This window comes from Barbus barbus (assembly GCF_936440315.1).
Source record: "Barbus barbus genome assembly, chromosome: 40".
Lineage (NCBI taxonomy): Eukaryota > Metazoa > Chordata > Actinopteri > Cypriniformes > Cyprinidae > Barbus > Barbus barbus.
Window position 1 is genome coordinate 27,116,747 of NC_136718.1, and position 22,296 is coordinate 27,139,042.

General features: G+C 37.6%; 1 protein-coding gene across 2 annotated transcripts in view; it reads right to left on the minus strand.

Moving 5' to 3' along the window:
• The window catches only part of LOC306859228 (kinesin-like protein KIF1C), a 43,628-nt gene that overhangs the window by 10,329 nt on the left and 11,003 nt on the right, over positions 1-22,296 (minus strand). Inside the window, exons 5-19 of one of the 2 annotated variants that reach the window (XM_079400147.1) lie at positions 18,730-18,795; positions 16,153-16,331; positions 15,331-15,442; positions 15,111-15,188; positions 14,965-15,030; positions 14,294-14,372; positions 14,142-14,220; positions 13,877-14,025; positions 13,331-13,533; positions 13,151-13,230; positions 12,001-12,076; positions 11,832-11,911; positions 11,105-11,199; positions 4,471-4,554; positions 818-998 (exon numbers count right to left, since the gene is read on the minus strand). In XM_079400147.1, coding sequence (XP_079256273.1) covers positions 818-998; positions 4,471-4,554; positions 11,105-11,199; positions 11,832-11,911; positions 12,001-12,076; positions 13,151-13,230; positions 13,331-13,533; positions 13,877-14,025; positions 14,142-14,220; positions 14,294-14,372; positions 14,965-15,030; positions 15,111-15,188; positions 15,331-15,442; positions 16,153-16,331; positions 18,730-18,795 — 1,607 coding nt within the window. Of the gene's footprint in view, positions 1-817; positions 999-4,470; positions 4,555-11,104; positions 11,200-11,831; positions 11,912-12,000; positions 12,077-13,150; positions 13,231-13,330; positions 13,534-13,876; positions 14,053-14,141; positions 14,221-14,293; positions 14,373-14,964; positions 15,031-15,110; positions 15,189-15,330; positions 15,443-16,152; positions 16,332-18,729; positions 18,796-22,296 lie in introns of both variants that reach the window. The other variant, XM_079400146.1, reaches the window with a different exon arrangement.

Here is a 22,296-nt window from a genome sequence, read left to right on the forward strand (position 1 = left end):
ACCGCCAGCGTTTCTGCTGATTTTCACTCAAATATCATGGGCCCCAGAATATTTTGTTGTATGAATATCTGAACATGCAATACATCAAAATAAAGATCAGAAACTCTACTTTCAAACAAAAAAATCTGTTGTTTTATTTAGGTTTCATAAAACAGCAACATTTTGACTCATTCAAGAGATGCGTTATAGTGCCCCCTAGTGTATAACAGCGAGAACACAGAAAATTGCGTGTGTGTGAGTGAGTGTGTGTGTGTAGTGTGAGTGTGAGTGTGTGTGTGTGTAGTGTGAGTGAGTGTGTGTGTGTGTGTGTGTGTGTGTGTGTGTGTGTGTGTGTGTGTGTGTGTGTGTGTGTGTGTGTGTGTGTGAGAGTGTGTGTGTAGTGTGAGTGTGTGTGTGTGTAGTGTGAGTGAGTGTGTGTGTAGTGTGAGTGAGTGTGTGTGTGTGTGTGTGTGTGTGTGTGTGTAGTGTGAGTGAGTGTGAGTGTGTGTGTGTGTGTGTGTGTGTGTGTGTAGTGTGAGTGAGTGTGTGTGTGTGTGTGTAGTGTGAGTGAGCGTGTGTGTGTGTGTGTGTGTGTGTGTGTGTAGTGTGAGTGAGCGTGTGTGTGTGTGTGTGTGTGTGTGAGTGTGTGTGAGTGTGAGTGTGAGTGTGTGTGTGTGTGTGTGTGTGTGTGTGTGTGTGAGTGTGTGAGAGTGTGTGTGTAGTGTGAGTGTGTGTGTGTGTGTGTGTGTGTGTGTGTGTGTGTGTGAGTGTGTGTGTGTGTGTGTGTGTGTGTGTGTGTGTGAGTGTGTGAGTGTGTGTGTGTGTGTGTGTGTCTCACCTCCTCTCCATCTCCAGCTTGATGTCGATGCCCTGTTTCTCCAGCAGCTCTCTCTGAGCGTAGTTCCAGTCGGCCGGCTCGCCCTGCTGCTCCATACAGCTGCTGCGCTCGCGGTCCAGACGCGCCTGCTCCGGGTGATTGAACCGGAACACGTGGCTCTTGCCCATCACGATGCGGTTGCCTGCGTCACCAGAGGTCCAGCTCAGGGTCACGTGATCACGAGGACAGTGGGGTCATGTTCATATGAACACATTTACAGAGGGCTGGGCGATTTAATGTTTTGCCACGAATTTAATGTTTAGCTTATATCGCTAGGCGCCATTCACACAGAATGAGCTTTTGTGTTGATAAAGATGTGACGTGGGCAGTGGAAGAGGAAAAACATGCAAGAAGATGGGAGTTAAACTTCTTTTAACTTGAGCGGTGTGTTTTTAGATGCTGTTTCATTCATGAGACACGAGCACAACAGTCAAACACGTCCATGTTTACATAGAAAAACAATGGAAAAATCTAATAAAAAAAACTAACTATACTACTCTATGTCTCATATTTGATGTTTGCATCACGGTGACAGACTGAAAGCTGCTGTTGATTGTTTATACAGAACATCTGTGTCCCTGCAGCACAGAAGCAGTCATGAGTAGCACAGGTATATCTGTAGCAATAGCCAACAATACATTGTATGGATCAAAATTATACATTTCTCTTTTATGACAAAAATCATTAGGATATTAAGATCATGTTCCATGAAGATATTTAGTAAATTTCCTACCGTAAATATATCAAAACTTCATTTTTGATTAGTAATATGCATTGCTAAGAACTTCATTTGAACAACTTTAAAGGAGATTTTCTCAATATTTAGATTTTTTTGCTCCCTCAGATTCCAGATTTTCTAATAGTTGTATCTCAGCCAAATATTGTCCTATCATAACAAACCATACATCAATGGAAAGATTATTTATTCAGCTTTCAGATGATGCATAAATCTCAATTTCACAAAAATTGACCCTCATGACTGGTTTTGTGCTCCAGGGTCATATTTATAGTTAATAATAGTCTACTGCTGTTGTACTTCAGTCATTTTGAATTTGATTTACCTTAACTTTTAAGAATTATTTTAAGCATTTCCTTGTATTATTTCTGATCATATAATATGTATAAGACAAGTTTGTACAGGATGTAGTTGTAGTTCATGTATCTCTTCTGGAAAGATATTTAACAAGTGATTTGTTTAACATTTACATCATGTGCTGCACTTGGAACAGAGACGGTAACACTTTATAATGCTGATCCTTTGTTAATGAATAACTACAGGAACAAGTGACTAATGCACTATTAACATTGTAGTAACTACTATTACCCACAAGAAACTCTGATTATTGATTTAGTAAGTAATAGAGCTCAGTTGAAACTGGTAGTTCACCATTAGCTAATCAATAACTACTATTCTTTTATATATATATATATCCTGGAGAACTACTAAGAACTACTGTATACAGCTTCATAATTAATGTGAATGATGCATAATGTTTAATTAATTCTGAAATGAAGATGATGGTAACCCACTAATGACTCAAGAATGATCAAATCCTTCTAAAGGAACCACTAATTACTTGGATCAGTATTCTAAAGTGAAAAGCATCATAACGCCCTAATATTGACTGACATCATTTAAAGCTTTTGAGATATATGTGAGGTTGTGGATAGTAATGGCTCAAGTGTTACTACGTCCTTCTGAAGAAACTACTAATTACTTGGACAGTATTCTAAAGTGAAGATCACGGTAACCCACTAGTGTTACCAAATCTAGCTAAATTAATTACTAACCAAAACCTTACAAAAACCTCAAAAGTTTACAATAACGTCAGTAATTACTATGGAGTTATCACGATCTTCACTTTAGAATACTGATCCAAATAATTAATAATTCCTTCTGAAGAATTTGGTAATACTCATTAGTGGGTTACCATGACCTTTACTTTAGAATTAATTATACATTATGTATTATTCATATTAATTATGAACCTGTGTAAAGTAGTTCTTAGGGAGTTATGAAAAAATAATAGTTACTGATTAGCTAATAGTGAACTACCGTATTCAAATAAGCACTATTACTTACTAATTCATTAATCAGAGTTTCTTGTTAGTTAGTAGTTACTAGCGTGCTAATATTGCGTTACTCATGTGTAGTTACTCATTAATGATGGAGCAGTATTCTAAAGTGTCACCGAATTTTCTTGAACTAGAGGCTTAATAAAGAACAAGTTACTTGAATCATGTTGTTGTTACATTTTCAAGTTTACTAGTTAAAAATCGTAAAAAAAAAAAAAATCAAGAATCGATTAAATGTTCTGAAAAAAAATCGAGATTAAAATTTTTTTGCCATATCGCAAAAATATTAGCCCAACATTTACATTTAAATGTATTCATTTAGCAGATGCTTTTATCCGACAATTGAGGAATAAACTGCTAAATATATTTTCTTTCTTACAGTGCGTTCACACCAGACGCGACTTGCGCAAATAAATCTATTCGTGTGTAGTTCCATGCTTGAACATCTTGAGTTTACTCGCTTCAGTCGTGTCATGGGAGGGGCTTCTGCAGGCGGCTCCAGTCTCGATGAGAAATGGCTGGCATGGATTTTGTTGAGAGGGTAGTTTATGTGCTATGGAAACACTGGACGCGTGTATTTCAGCCGAGAATGTAGTTGTTTAAAACTCAAATCTGCGGTTTATTTATAAAAACAGCCCCTATTTGAAAATGTGCTTCGCCGATTTCGGAGCCGTGAGCTCCAGGCGATCACCGGGCGCTCGTGCTCATGTATCCCGAAGAGAGGAGCATAACCTCGGCTAGTCCTTCTGACATTTACCGCTGGCTCTGATGTCTCTGTAGTGGATAAACAGAAGATATCAGTTGTTTTGGGTAAATCTAACAGGTAATCTTTGGTCTATGGAACAGCTCCGGGTATCCACATACAGGATGATGATTTTGTCCTCCATTGTTGTCTTGGATTTAATCACGTCACTACTTGAGCGAGCTCCTGATTGGCCCGAATATCCGCCGCAGGATGTCTATTCGCGTCTTTGCTTCACATGTAAATCACTTGCGCTTAACGTTTCATTCGCGTCTGGTGTGAACGCACCATTAGTATGTTTGTCTTGTTTTCTAGTATAAATACCTAAATATTCTTGAATCAGGATGCATTTACTTGACAAGACTTAAGATATTTTGTCTTGTTTTCTGAAAATATTTTCCTAATTTTGATAGATTTGCTTAAAACAAGCTAAAATATCTGCCAATGTTATAAGAAAAATTATCTTAATTCAAAGGCTAAACAAGTTTTTTCTTACCGCATTGACAGATATTTTAGCTTGTTTCAACAAAATTATGATAATATTTCCAGAAAACAAGACAAAATATCTTAAGTCTTGTCAAGAAAATGCATCTTAATCCCAGAATGTTTAGATATTTATACTAGAAAACAAGACAAAAATACTAAGGAAGAAAATCATTTTTTGCAGCGTACAATAAGTGAATCATCATGAAGAGGCAAATAAAGACAGGAAGTGCTCATTAAACAAAGTTTCAGGCATTGTTCAGATTAGTACAAGCTAGACAGCTGTTAAGGAAAGAGAAAGAGACACACTCACCCTGTCTGAGCAGCACACACTCGGTGATCTGCTTCCCGTTCACATACGTCTCTGCCCCCTCCAGCGGCTCCAGAGTCACATCCACTGCACACAGGAAGTGATGTCATCACAATGCATACGGTGTGCTAATGAGGAGGGCGGGGCTCCCCGGAGCTCATGGCTGATTGAAGAAGACTCCGCCTCCAGTAGGCCCCGCCCACACCAGCTCAAACAGCGCTTATGAATCATTTGGTTTCTGCTTTGTGTCGATCAAGTTTAAAACAAACAGGGATCAGTCAAATGAGATGGAGCGGCTTTCACTGGTCAGGGACTGATTTCCATGCAAATGATGTCATTTATCCGTTTACTGTGATTTTAAACGAGGTGGGTGTGATCAAAGACTCCTCTGATACAAATGTACAGATTCACGTCATGCCAATGAAGCACATGAACACACGGAGAAACTCACAGACGACACACAGACTGTTTATGTGGTGAAACAGGAAAATACATGACATGTATAAATGTACAAGACTGTGTGATCATAACAAGAGGAGGAGGAGGAGGAGGAGGAGTGCTGAGGAAGGACAGATGCTCGTGAATGATTTACAGATGATACCTGTTTCAAATCCCAGCAACTGTTCCACCGTCAGAGAGAAAACCAGCACAGTACATGAGTGTGTGTTACTGACACACACACACACACACACACACACACACATCTACATGCTGTGCTGTCAGTAGGGCCTATGACTGATCTATGACACGAAAGGAATCACGAAATATAGGCATAAAAAGGGAGTTTAATGAGGAATGTTACAAAATCTGCCCATTTCTGGATGAAAAATATCTAAAGTAGAGCTTAATTACATGACAATATGCCAAAATAAAAAGATATGTTAATTTGATTACATTTTAAAATATTAACTAAGGAGTTTTGTACCTTGATTTGATTGCCAGTGTTATTGATAAGAAATATGAATTACATTATAAAACCCAGAAGCCTGAAAAATTCAAACAACATAGAAACAAATCTATTTCATGAGCTGTCAGGTTTGTCCTTCCTGAGGTTCCTTATTTTCCTTCCTTGATTACTCCACACCTGTTTCTGTTCTCCCTGATTACGTTCTGTGTGTTTATAGTTCTCCCGAAGTCTTTGTCCATTCACTCGTCTTTTCTGTTGCCTGGAGTTGATTTATTAAAGCAAAAGAACATTTTTGTACCTGCGTCAGTCCCGCTACACACAACCGTGACAAGAGCACTGTTATTGGTAAAAATGTAATAAATTAATAAAGTCAAAGTTTTTTTATTTATTTTTTAACGTCAAACTTTTGTGTTAATTTGAACAGTTTTTGATAATCTGTATGAAATTTAGCGCTGTCAAACGATAAATCACAATTAATCACATCCAAAACATAGATATATTTTTTAAATATGTGAGTGCTGTGTATATTTATTATGCATATATAAATATACAAACATGCATGTATTTAAGAAAAATATGTTATATTTGTATATTAAATATATTTATTTATAATATAAATTATATAAATATATACATGTAAATATTTTCAAAATATTATACTGTATGAGTGTGTATTTATAAATAATATAATATATATATATATATATATATATATATATATATATATATATATATATATATATATATATATATATATATATGTACATTATTATTATTCTTTAGCTTGGGTTGAACAAATCATTGTTGCTTAGATGGAACAGCAGCTACGCTAATTATGTCTCTATTTGTTTCTCTGTTGATTAACATCCCGTGGTAACTAGGAATGACAGAAGCTTCAGTCTGGATCCAACCCTTAAATGATCTGAGATGACCGAACACCTGAGAAAAGATAATGCCAACCCCTCAGAGGACCTCAGAGGATGCCAACGCTCAGACAACATACAGAATTACCAAATATTGCCATAAGTTAAATATATTAAGGTTCTGCAATATATAAATATATTGTGGAAACTTCATTTCCTGTAGAGCTGCTTTGCAACGATTTGTATCGTAAAAAGCACTATACAAATAAACTTGAACTTGAATTGAATTACAAACAAAAACTTTTATTTTGGATGTGATTAATTGTGATTAATCGTTTGACAGCACTAATGAAATTATAAAACAAAGAACCCTGAAAAATAAACACACATTTCTGGAAAATTTCTGAAAAAAAAAAAAAAAAACCATTAGACATCCATTTGATTATTAACTATTAAAGAAATCTAGAAAAATTAAAAGGAAAAATCAAATGGAATTTGGATAGAAATAACGCCGGTCTCTCAGGGCCCTGCTGCACTAGTGTTCACTCTCTGTTAGTTGATATGTTTGTTCACAGCTGTAGACGTCACTACCGAGAACACGCCTGATACTTCAGCTCAGATCATGAACTCTATCTTCAGCTTCATACAGACGAGCGACTCTCTGTGTCTTACAGCACTACACCAGCAGCATTCAGGGGCTGTTCTGTTACACAAAACCATCATCAGACATCAAATCTCTTCTCCTCGTCCTATGTGATGACGTTATTGTTTTATTGTGAACTCTGGAATAGGGGAGTGCGATATATATTGTCTGTTTTAATGACGAGTGATTTGACATTACCGAGTATTTTACCTAAATCCTTCAAAACACCTCTACAGAGCGCACGCTTATATTACCTGAAGTCTAGACTAGTGCATTTCAAGTGTTTTTCACTGCACGATTCGGTCTATTAAAATATATTTAGAATGATCACAAATTCAAGATGTGGGGACAGAAAATGTATATATTTATAGAATTTCATATAGTTATTCAATATCACACAAAGAGTGCTGTTTTTCTCCAAAAATGAACACGATTACAAACGTAATATTGATTTTTTTTTTTTTTTACAACAGTTGGACAACAGAAATAATTCCAAACACAGCCACAGCAGTTTTTTGTGTCTCTGAGCAACATGACAGTGATTCGTTTCTGAATGAATCAATCGTTTAAATGATTCGGTTCAATCCCAATGACTCACTTATTAACGCTGACTTACTGCCACCTACTGGAGGTTTTAATTTCATATTTAAAGTATCGTTTTGTTGTTTAAATAAAATAACAGTATTCAATGTTTTATATTATTTGTGCATGTGTAACTGCAGGTTAAATGCATTCATGTCCTGCATTAATCAGTGTAAACGCATCTAAACACCTCTTCAGACGCAGCTTCTGTGTTTCCTCTGCAATGCAAAGATGAATTATTGATGATTTCACTTGCTCGATAACAGCTCAAATGTCTTACCATTCTAATTCACTGATTAAATGTAAGAATTTGACTCAAAAGATAATGCACACTTTTAGAAAAAGGGCTTTATAAAGGGAAAAATGAGTGGTTGACCGATATATACAGTTTCTCTGTTTGGCCGATGAATTCGAGGTGGGACTTTTATTTTGCCGGCGCTGAGAGCGGCAGTGCTCACACACACGTGGCTCACATTCTCCCTCTTGTGTTCGCTGTCGTCATTCAATTCTGTCTAATACAGACAGATGCCGATAATCAAATATATCAGATAATAATTGGATAGAACGGTTAAACAAAGCAATTAAAATGTATACAAAAAGTATTATAATGATTGCTTTTATATTATTAGTAATAGAAAGACAAACATAATACTTTCTCGTTTGCCGTCAGCATTCAGCAAATACGCAGTTACGTCATTTAAACAAATCTTTGACTGACTAACGAACATTTCATTTCACAAACTTTGTGGTCGAACCCAGCTGTGAGATCTTGTGAAGCGTGCATTTATATCCTGCATGATCGTGTGTTCTCTGCGTGACGGTCCATCCGTGCCAGATGAATGTTTTAAACTATAAACTCGTGATTTTAATTATGCTGCGCTTTATGCATTTTCCCACTGCCATATTCATGTCATTTTCACTGTGTGCTGTACATAAAATGAGTGTAACCTTGGCTTTATTCAAAACAAATATGGTTCCCAATGCACACAAACTTCCCAGAATACTGAGTTACTAAAGTAGAACTATGTTTATTTCACACATTTATTTTTTTAATAATTTGATTTCAAATTTCTTAAATATTAACTAAAATAAATATAATTATAATTATATCGCCTATATATCGGCCTGAGGGCTGTTTCATAGAAAACGCTAAGAAAGACTGGGATTAAAGTCCAAAAGCTGGCTTGAAATCACCTAACAAATCAATCAGGAGTAAAGCGGTTTCGTAAACGAAAATATAAGTTCACACAATCTGACTAATGCTATCCAGGTTCAGTGAGTCAGGATAATGTGATGTGCACGCTTATTCTGAAGTCGATCACAGATCAGATCGATCCACCGTGGCAAACAGGGAATATCTGTGCTGTTTAATGCATTTGAGATGTTGTGTTTTCCTGGTGGATCGCTTTTAACTAGTAAAAATCTATTTAAACGTATTGGAAAAGATGAATTTCTATCAGTGTGAACTAACCACACAGAATATGAAGAATATCAGAAGTTTATGAGTCAGCTGTCCACGGCAGTCCTTAAGAGACCAGCACAATAACACACTCAGCTAAATATCCTCTAATTATCCTTATCTGTAAAATCCCAGAAAATATCCAGATATTATTTTTGGTAAATATCGCACACCCCTACTCTGAAATATTACCAAAAGTAAGTCTCGGTGTTTTTTAGGGCTGCAGCTAACGATTTTTTTGTTGTTGTTGACTAATCTATTGATTATTTTTCAATTAATCTATTTCTTATTTTCCTATCAGTTGATGAATTCTTTAGTTAAACTATCAATAAATAATAACAGTAAATTCTGCTACACTGTAAAAAATGAGTCATGGGTCTTGTAATTTTCCTTAAACGTTAAAAACGATAAAATGTTGCAATAAAACCAAGAGATATGTTTTCCTCTTTTTTTTAAAGGAAACTTCAGCAGTTTTGAGGCTTGAATTGAGGAACTGATTAAACTAAAAAAAATAAAGGAAAGAAGGCTAGCTATTTATTTGAAGAGAATTAGCTCAATTTTGCAGTTGTATTTTAGAGCTGATAGTAAGTTCCCAGCATGCTTTGCATGTGGCTGGATATGGAGAGTAAATTTTGAAATGAAATGCTATTTTATGTGTTTTTGAGTGAAGGAAACATCTATTAATATTTACTGTTCAGTTATGTTTGACATTTGAAAGAGTTTGTGTTACATTGTAGTTTCCGTCGTGCAGACGAGCAGAGCTTCTGGTTCTGGATGCTCCTCGAAGACATTCAGCCTTGTTCAGTGAGTAGCTTTGCTCGTGCAGGACTGTGCTTCTCAACTACTTTCTTACTTCAGCTGTCTGGCTGTATAGTCTTTTAAATGTACAAAATAACTCAGGCCTCACTCAAAATCACAGACTTATGAGAATTAACTTCAAATAAATGAGCATTTCACTAATTACTGTATATGAAATTCATTGAGTCATAGATTAATTTAGGAAATGTTACATGATTTATTCAAGTAGATTCCATAAAAAAACCAAGCCTTAAAAACTACTCAAAAATATTGAGTGTAATATGGTTACCATATTTTTTTTTTAAGTAAATAGCCCGTTCCATTTTTTACAGTGTATTAATCTTTTATTTTATTCAAACGTTTTCTCATAATTAATACTTTACAAAAAATAAATAATAACAACAAGAAAGAAAGAAAGAAAGAAAGAAAGAAAGAAAATAATGATAAATAAAAAATAAGAAAAGAGAGAAAAAGAAAAAATAATAACAATAAATAATTAATAAAAAAAGAAAAGGAAAATAATTAGAAATAGAAAAGGAAGAAAGAAAGAAAGAATGAATTACAGGGCAGTGATGCGATCAATAGAAACGCACATTATGGCTGTATTCACAGTTACTGTTAGGGACTGACAGCAGCTGCTTACAGCTGAGAGACTTGAAATGTGTGATTTATTCAGCAGATTAAAACTTCTGCTTGAATACATGTCTGAATGAACAACCGCATTCAGGACACTAGAGCAACAGAATCAATAATGGCGTCATGACACCGGGAACTTAGATCACAGCTGACAGCCCGTTTGTGAATAAATGAGCCCAGTCGAGGCTTGTCCTATCCAACACACAGTTAAACAACTAACAATGATTTTAAATGCTTTGTTAGCGAGTGCAGAGAGCACGTTTGGCGCGATCACACTGATGGCAGCTCCGGTGGATCTTGAGATGAACGCATCATTTCTCCGTCTCTGTGGGTGAATTAAACCCGTCATGGTTATACAGGCAACTCGATGTCCCGTGCTGTTCCGCTGTGAATCCTGACAGTGTGAAGCCGTGCAGGCTCGCGCAATGGCCGTGGCTAAATGGGCGACGAGTCGACGCACTCCATGCTAATCGATGTATTTTTATAATCGTCGTAATCGATGATGTCGACGAATCGCTGCAGCCCTAGTGTTTTTGCTTTGTAAGATGCTGTCAAATTAAATAGAGCTCATGTTTGTGTTTCATTCTGTGGAGCTCCGTCTGCCGTTCTGGGCTCAAATCACTTTTACATTTATGCATTTGGCTGATGCTTTTATCACATCACGCTACAACCATCTGGAAAATACTGTGCGACTGGATTGGGCATCCCGATACTACTGTAACCACACACACACACACACACACTCTTACCTCCTCCGTTCTGGTTGATGTAGCTGTAAAACACACAGTGCTGCTCTTTAATGAACTGACCACTGAGCTTGATGTCCACGTCCTTCTGACCGACCCTGACAAACACACACACACACACACGAAAATTAAATTTCACAAAGATTCAATTTCACAATACATATTTTCCAAGTGATTTGATATCTGTCACAATCTGACAAACATCCTGCAGCTCCGTAATTATGGAGCTTATAATATGACATATATATATATATAAAGGCTTCGTTCCACTTCTCGGAGATCCTCTACTCTTCCCTGTGGATGACCTCTGACCTACTTTCTGTACGATCTCAATTTCTGCGCTTTGAATTCTAAATATTGAATTTAATCCGAATTTCTTCTTCATCTTGAAAACTTGAAGCTGTATTTTTTAAAACTGGATATTTGCCGTCAAAAAATTCAGAACAAAAAATCTGCTGTTTGAAAATACATGTCTATTAAAAAACTGCCATAAAATTAAATTGTGTTAAATTTCAAATGTTCATTATTCAAGTAAAAAAAATATCAAATTCAGAACTATGTTAAGTGCCACATAATATTCAGTTTTGTTAAATGACACTGTCAATAATTCAAATTTACACAATTCAAATTCAAATAGTTTTGTCATATTATAAGCTCCATACGTAATGGAGTCTGAACTGGTGGTTTAGATTCAGTCTGAGCCGGATCATGACGGTTTTGATTGGTTCACCTGGTCACACCCTCTTTGATGTAGTACAGCAGACACTCAGACATCAGAGGATCCTCGTTCAGATTCACCAGGTGAGGAGTCTGAAACACACACACCTGAACATCTCCGCACTGTGCGTTTATGTAGTATACGTGTATGTGAGTGTGTGTGTGTGTGTGTGTGTACAGACCCCTTTCGGTGAAAACACTCCGACAGTTCCTCCATCCTCTTTAATGGACACTCCCATCTCTGCCAGAATCGACTCCCTGCACTCACAGGAAACACAGCGGTCACATGACCATCTGAGCATTTACGTCACACTCAGAAATTAATTTGAATTCAAAGTCATTTCCACTCTGTTCATTTATTTTCAGGGGCATTGTGACTTTTTATAATGAAATATATTAAAATAAAAAATAACATGAAATACAAAAATTCTCTCTCTTTCATCACCATCTGACTTCATCCTTAAAAAAATAAAATAAATATTGCTTCTCTTTGCTGAATGCCTAGTCTAGCTTGTACTTATTAATGCCTGAAACTTTTTCTGTCGATTTGCCTCTTTAAGATGAATTGCTTGATGTATTCCCCAAATTATAAGTCGCTTTGAATAAATGTAAATGTAACAATTTATTCAAATAAATCCTCAAATTAATTTTTTTTTATTATACATTACTTTGCTCTTATAACTTTAATATTTCTAATCAAACACAGCTCCATGCTGGAATTATTCACGGCAAAAACTAATCTGACAGATCAGCACTAAACTTCACGTGTCAATACAAACACATCCATCTCGTGTCTCAGTTTAAATTATTTCAAACAATAAATAGGTGGATGTCATTTGTAAATTTAAAGTGTCTGGCTTCTGGTCTCATCCGCTGCCAGATATTTTTAGCTGTACAAAACAGCTCATTTTGCTGCTTGATATAACAAATTGGTGTGGCTTTCCATATTATTTTAACGCATTATCTTAATTATGAACGCACTGGTTTGTAATCCAAACAGTTTTAGCGTTTACTGCACTTCGTTACTTCCCTACAGCAGCTAATGAAGCAGAAGTCTCACACATTCACAGAACACGTGGATAGCACTTTTCAAGGTTTATTTTGTTGCTATCACAATTTTCTTTTATGAATAAAATGATAAAAAAACAAACAAAAAAAAACATTTCATATACACATAATATTTTTTTGTCTTGTTTGTTCAAAACCACTGGCTAGAAGCGCTTTATTTTTTTCACAGAAGCATTTATTTTTGAGCTAATAATATATTTTGTGTCCATTTATTTATTTGCTGACTGTCATCTGGGGTTTTACAGTAAAACTAGTGTGCTTTACCTCTCCAGGCGTATAGACTCCGTCTTCCTCAGCTTCTCCTCCCACGTCTCATTCAGCTCAGCGATGATCTTCTCTGTTTCCTGCACACACACACACACACACACACACACGTTTGTGTCTGAGCACAGGTTGCTGATTATCTCATGCCCCGCCCACCACCATAGCCCCACCCTCTCGTACCTTCAGTCTCTCCACTGCCTCCTCATTGGTAATCGTCTCGCCCTGAAACTCTTCTAATTGGCCGTGGCCATCCAGAGAGGCGGGGTCAATCTCAGAGGCGGGGCCTTCTCCAGGGACAGGTGTGGATGTGGGCGGAGCTCCATTGGAGGCGGGGTCAGTAGGCATTAGAGTGACGCCCACGTGGTTATTATTGACTTCAGCAGCTAAAAGATGAATAGAGACATTTTAAAACTAGTGCTGTCAAAATTAGCGCTAACACAGGAGATTAATTTTCCCAGTTCAATGCAGTTAAAAATATTTAATATAAATATTTCAATGCAGGGGTGTAGCTAGGGTTTCCCACCCCACTCACAACTGCTGCTTCTGAAGGGCACAGGTAAATATGACATTTATTATAATGGGTTTATGTGAAGACTGTTTTAAGATTAATCACGAAAAAATGTGTGATTAATTAGTTATTTTTTTATCGATTGACAGCACTATTTAAAACATGACTGTGAGTATCAAACATTTAAATCTCTTAAGTGTGTGTGTGAGTGTGTGTACCTGGAGCAGTGACCAGCCGGCTCAGTCCTTGTGACAGCAGCAGGTCTCTGAGTCGGTTCACTTCCTCCTTCAGTTCTCTGATCAGACGAGCGTTTGGATCCTCGTTAATTACAGCGTTACAGCGGATCTGCTTCGCACGGTCAGCATATCTGCACAAACACACACAACAGGAAGCTCTGAAGAGTCACACGGATGGTTCATCGATTGGTGGATGGATGGATTGGTGGATTGATGGATAGACTGATTGATTGATTGACTGATGTACCTGAGAGTGCTGAGTGTTTCCTCATAATTAATATCTGCAGGACTGAGAGCAGCGATCATAGCCGTACGAGAATTACCACCTGAGACACAAACACACGCTTCATAATCACAACTCTATGTGTGTGTGTGTGCGTGTGTGTGTGTATGTCTTACCCAGGTTCTCCTTCAGTATCCAGGTGAGCACTGAGTCTCTGTAGGGGATGAACTCACTTTTCCTTCTTTTGCTGTTTTGCTGTTTATCACAAACACACACCATTAAAATACAGCAGAAAAAAAAATCATGATCACTGACAGAAACACTCAACATTACAGTCATTTCACAGACTGGAGCTTCAGATGGTACATAAATAAACCGCTAGCTTCTCTCTAACAGGAAGTTCATCTGAGGGGGCAGTCGTGGCCTAGTGGATAGAGAGTTGGACTTGTAACCCGAAGGTCGTGGTTTCGAGTCTCAGGTCCGGCACCCTCAATGCCACGGCTGAGGTGAGACCTTGAGCAAGGCACCGAACCCCCAACTGCTCCCTGGGCGTCGCAGCATTGGCTGCTCCGGGTGTGTGTACACTACTGTGTGTACACTTGGATGGGTTAAATGCAGAGCACAAATTCAGAGAAGTTTCTCTCTTCTTTGGAACATGAAGGAGACATTCAGCAGAATGTCCAGGCTGCTCTTTAACACATATTGAACTTTCATTGTATTCAGAAACATTTTACTGAAGGTTTCTGGAACACTCTTGTATTTCACAGGTTTGGAGCGACGCAAGGAGCTGTTCATGAGGACAGAACGATCATATAATGAGCTCAGTCATTCAAGTAAAGCATCTCACCATTTCAGCCAGAGCAGAGATGACCTTCCCCAGCGTGGTGAGAGATTTATTGATATTAGCACCTTCCTGAAGGACAGAGGGACAGGATTTGTGTGAGAGAGCTATGGAGACGCTGACATTACAGGTGTGAACATCAGTTTTAGTACCTTTAACCTCACGCCTTTAGCTCCGGAGGAATCAGCTCGCTCACTGCCCGCCAGATCCACCAGACTCACCTTACTGACCTGCACACAACAGAGAGACACTTCAACAACACACACACACACACACACACACACACACATTCACTCACACTCACTCACACACACACACACACACACACACTCACTCACACACACACTCACTCACACTCACTCTCACACACACCTTCTCTGTGTCGAGGCTGGTCAGCTGATCTCGGCGGCGCTGAGTGAAGACTATAGTGAAGACGGCGTGTGATCGGCTGCTGGTCTCGTTCATGTTTGTCGCTGCCACTGTCCTGATCAATCAGTCAAACACGTGACAGTGAGGAGCGTTTCATCTGAGTACAGGAGTAATGTCTGTTCATGTGATTAACTCTTTCCCCACCAAACACACAATTTTCCGCGTTCTCGCTGTTATACACTAGGGGGCACTATAACGCATCTCCTGAATGAGTCTAGAATCACTCGATCAAAAACACAGACGACGAAGACACAGAAACCAGTGATCTCATATGTAAGCTTATTCATATGAAAAATAACACGACCATCAACACTAACCGCATATAAATGAAAACTGAATAATGTTACAGACTGAAATGTGGATCCAGAAAGTGTTAAATGCCAGTACAAGCTTTGAGATACTGATGGAAGACATCTACTGCGCTTTGCTTTGATAATATTACTGAATATGATCCACATGTAGTATTTGATAAAAATGCGATTTTCTCAGCTTTTTGCTCAAATGTTTTTTTTATGGAACCTACCTACATTCCAGTGTTGATAAAAAAGCAATGCTTGAAGCTAGAATTAAACTGAATCATAGAATCAAATCTTTTTTTTGTTTGAAAGTAGAGGGTCTGATCTTTATTTTTATGTATTGCATGTTCAGATATTCATACAAAATATTCTGGGGCCCATGATATTTGAGCAGAAACGCTGGTGGTGGCTGGCAACTTTTTTCAAAAGCACTGTTGTGGAAAGAGTTAAACGCTGGTGTGGTTTGTACCGGGCCTTGTTTCCTGCATCCATGAGGTCTCTGATGTCGTGGTAGGATGTGACAGCGAGCTTGGACAGGTCCTCCACGTACGGCCCCATGATGGGATGCTCTCGCACCCGCAGCGCTCCTTTACTCTTGGGGTTGAGCAGATCCCGCACTCGCTCACAGTAGATCTCCATGTAGGACACCTGAACACACACACACACACACATCACATTCTCCACTGACACACGTATCCTTAATCTACAACTGTGCTTCTCAACCTTTTTAATTGGACGGCTCCTTGATGTGGACTATTTTCAATATTTCAATAATTATGACAAAGCTGCCTGTTTTCAATTTTGTTTTATTGTCAGAAACCTGGTGATTTCGTTCGTCAGGATAAAATTCTGCTGTTGGGGGGGTTATTTTTTTTCATGTATGTTGTGCTTCCAAAACCTTATCCATGGAGTTTTTTTAATCTAATTGAGTCATTTGACTTTGTTCAGTGGGTATCTGGCCCAACACATTCACAGGCCATACACTGTACTTGATTTTAACTCATTTCTGTACTGGACATTACAATTAGCAATGCAACCTTCTCTGATCACATGCCTGTATCTATTTCTGTACCATACCTTGGTCAAACTGCTAGAAATCAGCCCATGGAGCGTATGTCTCGTATTTTCACCACACGCTCCAGTGAAAAGTTCATTGCAGCACATCATGAGGTATGGGATTCCTCAGAAATGGAACTATATTGCACAACTGGGATGCTGATGAACATCTCAGTTACTTCAACTCAACTTGTGCCTCCATCTTGAACAGTATTGCACCATTGAAGCTTAGAAGTCATAAGTAGGCACCAGTTTTCTGGTATAATGAAACAACACGCTCTCTCAGACAGGCAAGCCGAGCACAAATGGAAAAAAAATTAATGGCTGGTTTCATATGAGATCATGAGAAATTCTCTTACCATGTTCCAAAGGGCAGCTAAGGCTGCTAAGTGCAAATACTTCTCTGATCTGATCACTAAAAACATAAATCTAGTGTCATTTTTTCCACCATTGACTCTGCTCTAAATCCCTCGGTCAAATGCTTCTCTGAGCCCTCTGTTTTCCTTTGTGAGAGTTTTGGAAAGTTTTTCACAAGCAAGGTTATGGCTATTAGACCTCAGATATCTCATACTGGTTATACTTTGTTTGATGCTCCTTTATACTCCTCCACATGGTCTGTGTTTGAACCACTCAACTTGCACTCCTGTAAGGAAATTGTGGATCATTTCAAGCTTACATCATGTCCACAAGATATAGTTCCTCTGTTTTTTCGGAAACAAATTATGAATGCAGTTGGCCCAAGTCTGTTATCAGTAATTAATAAATGCTTACAAACTGGTTCTGTTCCAGTCTGCCTCACGCAGGCTACTGTAACACAGAACCTCGATCCTACATCTCTTTCCAATTTTTTCCAGTCTTAAATGACATATTTCTCACGACAGATTCAGGGAAACCCGTGGCTCTTCCCAGCCTGGTGCAGGTCTACACTGTTTCTGGTGTCCTTCGACAGCTCTTTGGTCTTGGCCATAGTGGAGTTTGGAGTGTGACTGTTTGAGGTTGTGGACAGGTGTCTTTTATATTGATAACGAGTTCAAACAGGTGCCATTAATACAGGTAACGAGTGGAGGACAGAGGAGCCTCTTAAAGAAGAAGTTACAGGTCTGTGAGAGTCAGAAATCTTGCTTGTTTGTAGATGACCAAATACTTATTTTACTGAGGAATTTACCAATTAATTCATTAAAAATCCTACAATGTGATTTCCTGGATTCTTTCCCCCCATTCTGTCTCTCATAGTTGAAGTGTACCTATGATGTAAATTACAGGCCTCTCATCTTTTTAAGTGGGAGAACTTGCACAATTGGTGGCTGACTAAATACTTTTTTGCCCAACTGTATTTGCTCCCCTTGGCCTCCATTTTTAAAAAGTATGATGTCTCCTTTCATCTATATGCTGATGATACCCATCTTTATCTTCCCCTACAGCGTAATAAAAATTATTCTCTTCAACCATTGTTATATTGCTTACACAAACATAAGCTATGGCTTTCAAGCTATTTTTTACACCTGAACGAAAACAAATCAGAAATGATCAAAATGTCACTTTTGGAATAGCCTTCCTCCCTTTATCAGACATGCCCCATCTATTATTATTTTTAAATCTCATCTAAAGACATTTTTTCACCATGGCTTATAACACTCCTTAGTATGTTTCCTGGGTTTTTTTGTGTACTCTGTTTATTTTATTTGTCTGTTGATTTCCTTGTTATTCTTTTATTTTATTTGTGTTTTATTCTTTGTAAAGCACTTTGGTCAACCTCGGTTGTGTTTAAATGTGCTCTATAAAGAAATGTTGTTGTTGTTGTAAAACAAATATACATTTTATCTCAGAATGTGTTGTTTACAATCTTTAAATGAAACCGTGTGATATCATATATTTCTGCCACCAGTCCTCCTGCTCAGTATGATATGGGCTTCAGTGATTAATGCTAGTCGTGTGTGTGTGTGTGTGTGTGTGTGTGTGTGAGAGTGATATGAGGAGTGTGTAGCAGCACCTCTACGGAGCAGGACAGATCAGGATCGGTGTTCTCACTGGTGCGCTTGAACAGATCTTCACACATCTGCAGAAACACAGGTCACACATTAATCAGACACACTCACAGAAGCACAGCAAAACAACATGACTCCATACATCTGCCACGCTCACTGAACTTAAACTGACTGTGTGTGTGTGCAAGTGTGTGCGTGCATGTGTGTGTGTGTGTGTGAGTGCATGTGTGTGTGTGTGAGTGCATGTGTGTGTGAGTGCATGTGTGTGTGTGAGTGCATGTGCGTGTGTGAGTGCATGTGCGTGTGTTAGGGGTGTGCGATATTGAAAAAAAAATAACTTTTTTTTTTCGATAACGATAATTAGACGATATTTTGCAGAGTGTGTTATTGTGCTGATATCTGACTGCTGTGGACGCAGTTTTTGATATTCTTCATATTCTGTGTGGTCAGTTCACATCAGTGATTAATTAATCTTTTCATTTAAGTTTAAATAGATTTTTACCTTTAATAAAGCATTTTTTTTTTCTAAAAGTGTACATCATTTGAGTCAAATTGTTACATTTATTCAGTCAATTAAGATAATACACATTTAGGTTGTTACCAAAGAAATGAAACCAGTCTCATCAAAATGAATCTTTGCAGAAGTTGCATCTGAATGGCATTTAGATGTATTTACACACTATTTAATGCAGCTCAGAGGGACATGGAGTGATTTAACCAGTTACAAATGCATAATTTTTTGAAATTTTAAACAAAACATTTAATACTGATATTTAAAATTATTTAAAAAATGAAAATAGACTTTAAATGTGAAATGAAAACCACCAGTAGGTGGCAGAAAGTCAGTGTTAATAAGTGAGTCATTGTGACTGAACCGAATCATTTAACGGTTGATTCATTCAGGAACGATCACGGTCATGTTGCTCACAGATGCAAAACAGTGCAGTGGCTGTTTGGAATTATTATTATTTTTTATCGGTGAAATGGAGCAAAAACAGGCAATATGGTGTCTAAAACGTAAGTCACTTAATATTAACCTATTATTTATTGAACTGTTGTATAAAATCAAGCACATTTGTAATCATGCTCATTTTTGAAGAAAAAACGGCATGAAACGTAAATACATACATTTTCTGCCCCCATAGCTTGAATTTTGCGATCATTCTTAATGCATTTCAATAGACTGAATCATGCAGTGAAGAACACTCTAAATGCACACGTGCACTGTTTAACCCGCCTTGCTTGGTTTTTCCAAAATACTCGATATTGTCAAATTGCACATTGTTAAAACAACAATTACGATATTACTGCAGACGATATATATATCGCACACCCCTAGTGTGTGTGTGTGTGTGTAAGCATTTTTAAGAGAAACGCAGTACAAGTAACGCGAGTGACATAGTCAGATTACTATTTCAGGTAACTAGTAAAGCATTACTCAATTTTCTTATAAAAAATACTTAATTTTTCAAATAAGTAACACAAGTTACTTTGTTTTCCCATTTATTGACTGACATTATGTTGAGAGAAACGCAGAGGCAGAGACTCTTCATTCAACCTGTGGCTTGATCATTTCACTTTTGGTGTGAAAGAGCCTTCACAGTTGCTAAAAGTATAACTTTGGGTTTTATTTAATAAAAATAAATAAATAAACAAGTCCAGCCCAGGTGACAAATAGTAACACAAAGCAGCGCTGCGCCAAAGACTATAGAAATACAAAGACGGTTCACTCCTATACTTATGAATGGGAGAAACTGCAACGCACAATATGTAAAATATAACTGCGCATTGGCTGGTCTATCCTGAAAAATAAGCTTTTTTAACGCTATTTGAGCATAAGAAACAACATTCACGGGGCAGTTCATTTCAGATTTTGTTGCTGATTTGAAATATATAACTTAATCGCGAGTTCAGCGAGCAGTTTTTGAGATTTCAGGATTCATTTAGATAGGACTTGGTCTTGTTTGAGCTGCCCGGTGGCGTTGCAAATATGGCCACCAAGTTTCATTGAAAGTCTTTATCAGATAAAATGAAAATGCCACCGAACGTTTTCTGAAGACAGTCGGCTCCCTTCAGAGATGCATTCATATAAATCACCGGCGCCGTGTTTTGATTTTGAAACGTGCAGTGCTCATGTTTATTGAATGAAGTCAAACGCCACAAATAAATCAATGTATGGGAAACACTGGTAATGTATATTGAAATATCGGAAATGTGTTTAAAAATCATATCACCATTATTGAAAAAAAATTATATTGCGATATATATATAGATATTGAATTATTGTCCAGCCCTACACAAAAGTAATGTAATGCAGTAATGCCACTAGTTGTCCTATGGAGTAACGCAGTATTGTAATGCATTACTTTTAAAAGTAACTTTCCCCAACACTGTGTGTGTGTGTGTGTGTGTGTTTATATACTAGGGTTGGGAAAATAAATCGATGCATCATGAATCGAGAAATGATTCGGAGGTTAGTCTTGAACAGCAGGTGGCGCTGCATGCTTTAGAAACAGCCGTGCTCTGCTTGTTTCCAAATCCTTAAACACACTTGAACCTAAAATAATCATTCATTAAATTCGAAAAGGTTGATGTGAATTACAAGGTTGTTTACAGTGGGCTGTGTTTAAATTAATCTGGTGTCATAAAAGCCTTCTGAGCCGAGGTGAGATGTAATGGATGGATTTGTGCGCTCAACGGATGAACAGTTTGGGAATGGAATTTAAGGGGGATACTTTCAAGGTTGCAATGGATGCAAAACAACATCACTATCTCTTGAGAAAGTACAAGAGAGAGTTTATTGCATTGACCTTCAACATAAGGTTGTAAACTGGCACCACATTGATTACGAAAACCTCAGAGATATCGCTAAATAAGAACGAATCTTTTTCTGTAATTAAACCCAACTGGGAGGGGGAGCGAGCCTGGCCAGTTTGCTTTCTCTCTCACTTGGAGGGTTGTTCTTAAACCGCACCTAATTTGGAAGTATAAAAAAGGGGTTTCTTTCAGAAACAGTGGAAGCTCAGCCGTGGGATAAGCGCGCGTCACCTGGCATTCTTGGGCTTCTACTGTGACTGAAACGGGCTCCCCAGTCTTTTGAAGAATGAAGATGATGGCACGGTTCTGAGGTTGTATATTTGTTCTAATACTTGGCTTTCGGGTTTAGTTTTAGTGTATGCTCAAATTTGTGTATTATTCATTCATAATTATTATCTTTTATCCATTTATTCATGATCATTAATATATTATGCACTGGTTTATGATTATCCTTCTTTAATGTGTTTATTTTTGATTATCACTATTCTTTTATGCATTTACCTATGATCATTATCATTATTATTGATATCAGCTGTGTATCAACAATAAACAGTTGTATTTGCTTGATTAGTATGGTGTACGAACCTTTTATTGACACCTCCTCTTGCTGATTAGCACCACACTTGTCTCACAAGACAGAAACCATACTAAAACATGAGATTACAGACTCAGCCAAACACACATCAGCATTTGAGTGTGCAGATAAAACTAGAGTAGAGCTCCATCTGCTGTTAAAATATAAGCTCAGAATCCAT